This window comes from Lonchura striata, chromosome 18, assembly GCF_046129695.1.
Source record: "Lonchura striata isolate bLonStr1 chromosome 18, bLonStr1.mat, whole genome shotgun sequence".
NCBI classification, from domain to species: Eukaryota; Metazoa; Chordata; class Aves; order Passeriformes; family Estrildidae; genus Lonchura; species Lonchura striata.
Window position 1 is genome coordinate 13,738,813 of NC_134620.1, and position 6,000 is coordinate 13,744,812.

At 40.1% G+C, this 6,000-nt stretch overlaps 1 protein-coding gene across 1 annotated transcript in view; it reads left to right on the forward strand.

Moving 5' to 3' along the window:
• Positions 1 to 2,898, forward strand: part of AACS (acetoacetyl-CoA synthetase) — a 38,079-nt gene extending 35,181 nt beyond the window's left edge. The window contains exon 18 of the mRNA XM_021532805.3: positions 1,628 to 2,898. Within this exon, the coding sequence (XP_021388480.2) occupies positions 1,628 to 1,765 (138 nt within the window). The 3' untranslated portion in view covers positions 1,766 to 2,898. The remainder of the gene's footprint in view (positions 1 to 1,627) is intronic.
• Positions 2,899 to 6,000: the final 3,102 nt, after the last annotated feature.

A 6,000-nucleotide genomic window follows, 5' to 3' on the forward strand; every position in this document is an offset into this window, starting at 1 on the left:
ATTTTCTGGGCTGCAGCTCAGCTTCTGTGTGGAGGGTTGAACTTGAACTGTGTGAATCACCTGAATGTACAGCAGGGAGGTGCTTGGGGTGGCCTGCCCCTCAGGAGAGCCTGCTTAGATCATTAATTAGTTCACACGTTGACTGAATTGAGTGAATTTTAATTGCCTTTCAGGTAAATCTGCCAGTGGTGAAGTGATCAAAGCTGTCTGTCATCTTTCTTTAAAAGTTTTGCCTATTTTCTGCTACTTTTGGAAATGTGCTTGACTCCTCATCTGAAAACACAATCTGATCCTGACACTGTTCTGGTACAAACAGTACAGCTGTGCTGAGGTGATTTAGCAGCACAAAACATGTTTTTTTTGTAGGATATTTAGTATTTAAAACACAGCGTGAGACTGTCTAGTTCTGTCCTGTCCACATAAACATTCTGGTCATCATCCACAGGATTTACTGATTAAAGTAAACTAATTTACTTGGAACAGCCTTATCTTTTTTAAAGGGGGCAGTTCCCTTGCAGGGCACTGAGCTGTTGTGGTTTCTGGGCACGTGTGAACGTGAGGTTGCTGATTGTTGATGAGAGAGATGAAGGTGGCTTAGGAGGGTACACATGACTTCAGCAGATCAAATAAAGAAAAGTTGGGTTTTTTTTTGTATCCAGACAATATTGTAAGGGTGTGCTGAGGATTATTTCACCTGCTCTGAATGATGTTCATTTCCAGATCCACCATTTATCAGTGGTGGTGCCTGGAGCTCAGGAGGTTCAGTGGCTTTGGAGGAGCAGTAAAACAAGTGGGGTCCTGGTCCCAGAGCTGGCAGAAACATTGAGGAAGGATTTGTGTGTCAGCTTTTCAAAGCTGCCACCCCCAAAATCTCAGTGGCACCAGCACCAGGAAGGGGCTCAGAAAGCCTTGGTGCCTCTGAAAACAGAGATCACCCAAGCTAGGCTTAGGCTGCTGCTGTTCACACTGCAGCCCATCCTCCTTCTGTGCCAAAAATTGCAGCTCTGATCCTAAGAGAAGAATTAGGGTTTTATTCTGTGGGGTCCTTCCTTTGAGTCACACAATGTAATAGAATTTGTGTGATTCATAAGTGGAGGTGAAGCCTCTGTTGGTTCCAGTTTATTTTATTTGTTATGGTTTGTTTTGAAATGCAGAGGAGCATTTAAGCTCAGTTGCACTTCACCCTTTTAGAAAAACTGTCCAATTCAGATAAGAAAATCCTGGTTTTCTTCTTTCAAAGCCCAGTGCAGTTTGGCTTTTTTTTTTTTGAGTCCACCCTTAAAAAAAATAAAAATTGTTTGAACATTGGATATGTCAGAACATAAAAACCAAATATTTTTAGTGTTTATACCATGATTCTGATATGGTTCTGTTGTTTTATATTGGAGCTTGATCATGTTCTCACAGAATTGCCAGTAGGAGTAATAAACTGACACAAACTCTTTGAATTCTACCTACTCTTCAAGTGATTTTTTTCAGAAGAAAGTGCTTCACGTGTAACGAAAGAGAAGGCATTCTGCTAAATTTTGATAGCGTGCTGGAACTAGTGGGGGGGTTTCATGAATATTTTCATAAAACCACTACATTAAAAAAAAGTAATTTTATCTTTGCTGGTTTTGTTTTTCAGTATACAATAAATGGGAAGAAAGTGGAAGTAGCTGTGAAACAAATAATTGCAGGGAAAGAAGTTGAGCAGCGGGGAGCTTTCTCAAACCCAGAGGCTTTGGACCTGTACCAGAATATTCCTGAGCTTCAAGACTATTAAAGTCACTTTTTTTGTTGGTTTTTTTTTTTTTTTTTGAGTGTCTTTGTTCTGTATTTGTTTTGTATATACCAATACTGTATGTAAAGAAAAAGCTCTATTTAATACCAGTGGTTCTTTTAAAAGGAAAAATATTTCATGAAGTGCATTATGAAAGGCTTGGGTAAAGCTTAGCTCGCTTTTATTGGTTAAATATGCCATATATTTTGGAGTTTTTTCCAGCCTGAAAGGAGAAACCTGCCTGTTTTCATTTTTATATATATGAGTGCATCTTTTCTGCTTAGATTTACATCAGCAGCCCATCAAATGGGAGCACCAATAATTGCAGATAGAATATTTCTTTCATAAAATATTTGCTTTATTTTTTAAACTGAATTTTTAGCAACATTTTTCAATCCCTGTGTTTGAGCCCTGTAAGGGAATTCACAGTGATTTGAAGCCCTTGCCCCTGAACCATGCAAATGTTCTCTGTGGAGTGTGCATTAAGATGTTTTTATGAAGCCAAATCATAATGCACTAAAGCCATTTGACTTGGAGTCATCCTTGAAATATCCCACGGTACCTTTGAGGATAACTGCTGCTCCATTTTGTGCTTCTCATTGTTTTAAGCTGTTGGCTGAGAGACTTCTGGGGGCTCAGAAGGTGAAGGGAGCATTCCCTCCTCCTCCTTCCTGGAGTAACTCAGGTTATTTCATGGAATTTGCTGACATTACTGTGGATTAGCATAATTACATTTAAAGAAGTAATTTTGCTTCCTTGGTCAAAGTCCTTTATTGGCTCAAAGTTTAGCTGAGGAATTCCAGGGTGTTTCTTGATTAAAAGCTGATGGGTTTTGTAACTTTTTTTACTAAATGTCATGTTGAAAGTGAGAGACCCCTTTTCTAGGTCCAGTTTATAAAGGGAAAAATACTATAATTAAAAAAAACTGAGCTTGCTGAAACAGTGAAATGGAAGCACTAAAGTGTTTTGTTTTTCATAAAATACAGTTGCAGTAGTTGTACCAACCCTCTGGCATTCAGTGTCTCCTGCACTATTTGAATTTTGTGGAAGAAATATTACTGTACTTACAATTGTGTTGAATGCATTCAGCGTTGATAAAGAGTTAATTAAAATGAATAAATTCTTTATATATAATACTTATATATTACATCTCTCATCTGTTGCTGCCTTTATTTTTCTTTTAACTGGTTGTCATGAAATAATTTTTACCTCTGTTTGTTACTGATTTTAGTGGGTTTAATCCAAGTCCAAAATTTTTTGTGCTGGTACTTTCCCTACTGTACCAAGTCAGGCCATGTTAGTGTGCTAATAAAAATACCAAGCACCCATTGGAAAGCTATAAAAAGGAACTATCCAAGTTGCCAATAACCTGTGATTAAAGGTACTTTAAAATTCCTGCTCCTTCTGGCTTGATATATATAAATTTTACATTAACTATGACTTTGTATTCATTAAAACTTCATTATATTGTTCTTTAATTCATGCAAAATGTCTGAGGTTTACAAAGCCCACAGAATCTTATTAATAAGTAATTTTGGGTTCTTTCATTAATTAAAGATAGTTTAGAAGCACAGATACATTAAGAACATATACAATGCCTAGAGGCTGCTTTTTCTAATCCTTTATCATGCTGAAAACACTGGAGAAAGTTTAATTAATGGATATAATTTGGTCTCTTGTAATTGTCAGATGTTGCAAAGCTTTTCCCAGACATCTCTTGCAAACAAAAATCAAACAAAAATACAGATTTCCTTCTGTATTGCCCTGAAAATTACAGTTTTACCCAGAAACACTGGATGGATGCCTGAGGGCTGCCAGGATGTAGCTGTTGTACCTTGAGTGCATAGCCCTCTTCCTTTTTTTTTAATTTTTTTTTTTCCTGTTTCCTATTTATAATTTGAGGTTCAGAGTGTTTTGCCTGGAAAGCTCCATGTGCAGATTTCAGTGGGATGTGTGGCATGCAAATAGAGCTCTGGGAATGGCTTTAAGCTCTGACTTAAACGTTCAGCAGCAAAGCAATTAGAGCAGAGGAACTCCAGGCTGGCTGCAAATTCGAGAGTGACTCTGGCATGGTGAGATGCAATCGGCCCATTTGCCCCTGGGGGATGTGGTTTTATCACTCCCCTCTTGGAAATCCTTTTGTCAGCTCCTGTTAGAGCAGGTATTTCCCCTCCCACTGCCTTATGATCTCAATTAATTTCCCTGTTTAGGTAGTGCTGGTTCTCTAGGACATAAAATGAGCTGGTACACAGCAGCCCGAGCAGGGCACAGCTGATAAAATTGTTTATTGTTATGAGCAAGAGAAAGGGGTTGTGTGGATTACTTCTACAGTGATTTTAAAAACGCAGGTAATTGCCTGATGCAATGCAACTTCCCTGAGGCCATTATTGTCTTTCAGTTTAGTGCATACATATTTAAAAGCATTTCATTTATGAGCTGAGCAGTCACTCACACAGGTAAATGGGCATTAAAATTAGGTTTAAAGTGCAGTAGGAAGGAGTAGCAGGGTTTGAGACTTGAGACAGAGCTGTAGGGTTCTGGGCTGGGGGAAACTGGAGTGTGTAGGGAATGCTCTGGGCCACCTTTTTGAGATGTTCCAGTAGAAAAAGGCTTGGGAATTCCTTCAGGTGCCCTCTGGAGCTCTGCACCGAGCAATTCCCCCACTGAAATTGTTCAGCCTGTGAATGGTTCCCTGAGGTGCCAGTCTGCTGCCTGGAGCTTGCAGAACTGAGGATAAATCTGAGATTGCTTGGTTCATCCTTCTCCTTTAAAGAGGAAGGGCATTTTTAGCTCATTTATAACCAGGTCTTGGAGAGCAACAAGATGTAACTTCATTTTCTTCTACTTTTTTTTTGTAGAAAGAGGAAGCTCCATGTCCTAAGCTGTGTTCTCCCAGGAATAAAAGCAGGGTGGGAGTTGCTGTGAGGTGTGGCCACGCTCCAGGGTGGCAGCCTGGGAGCTGAGGGGAGCACCCACATTTCCCTTGCTGGGAATTTGGGGCTTCTTTAGATTCCAACGATGAAATAATGAACATCAGCCTGAGCACTGTGCTGTGCACGATGTGAGTGCAGAGTGGGAGTGGCTGTCACACACAGCAGAGGGAAGCAGCTCTGGAATTGCTGTCAGGGAGTCCAGAACAGCTCCAGCTGCAGAGCAATGAGATGTCCCAAAGCATTCATGCAGGGGCTCCAGCTCTCCACATGATTTCTCACCCTGGCTGCTGAGAGCCAGAGAAATTCTCCAAACCAGCAGCTGGAGATGAACTTGTGGCAGGCACATTCTTCTCTCTCTCAGGATTTTTCATAGAAAAGCACAGAGAGAAGAAAGAGAAAACAATTTCTATTTCTGCTCCTTGTTTTCCCATGTGGAATGGGTTTGGAGAATTGTTTCCCTGGGGTGATGGCTTGGTTGGATTCTGGTGAGGATTGTTTGAGCCTGGTGGCCAATCCAACCCACCTGGGGCTGGGCTCAGAGAGGGGCAGGAGTTGGGAGTGAGTTAGATATGGGAGTTAGAAAAAATAGTTATGTAGTTTTAGTATCTCCTTTCAATAGTATATTAATGTATTATAGCATAGTTATAATAAAGAAATCATTCAGCCTTCTGGAATCAGACATCAGCATTTCTTCCCACCAAGTTCACCTGCATTTACAATATGAACTCAAGTGAGGAACCAGCTCTGGTGGGGGTGGGAAAATCCTCTGTGCAGCACGTTAGTGAGAGCTTAATTGGGCCTTGTACTTGTTAATTAGAAGACCATAACGAATTCTCGTCCTACTACTTTTGACAAGTGGTTTTGCTAAGTTCAAGAGGCTTATCAGCATTCAGCCTGAGATTCCAGCTGAAAGGATAATGTCCCTTGGGAAAAAACCATCATCTCCAGGAATGGTAATTAATTTACTATAGCATTTTAAGGTATACATCACTAATGTGAAGAGGTTCACATTGCTAATGAGGAATCTACTAAAAAAAAAAAATCCCTTTTCCCAGTTTAGTTCTCTCTTCTGTAGATTCAAAGAGAGTTAAGTTTTGGCTGCTGCAGGATAACAGTGCACTGGTGGGATATTTGTGGGACCAGGGAATGGTTTGGGTTAGAAGAGACCTTTCAAGATCACCCAGTTCACTCCTATTCTGTTTTGTTTTACAAAGGCTTCCAGCATTCCCAGTCTATGGATCTACAGCCTGTATTTTGACAAGGATCAGAAGAGTATTTGTCTTCACCTTCTGTTAGCTACAAAGA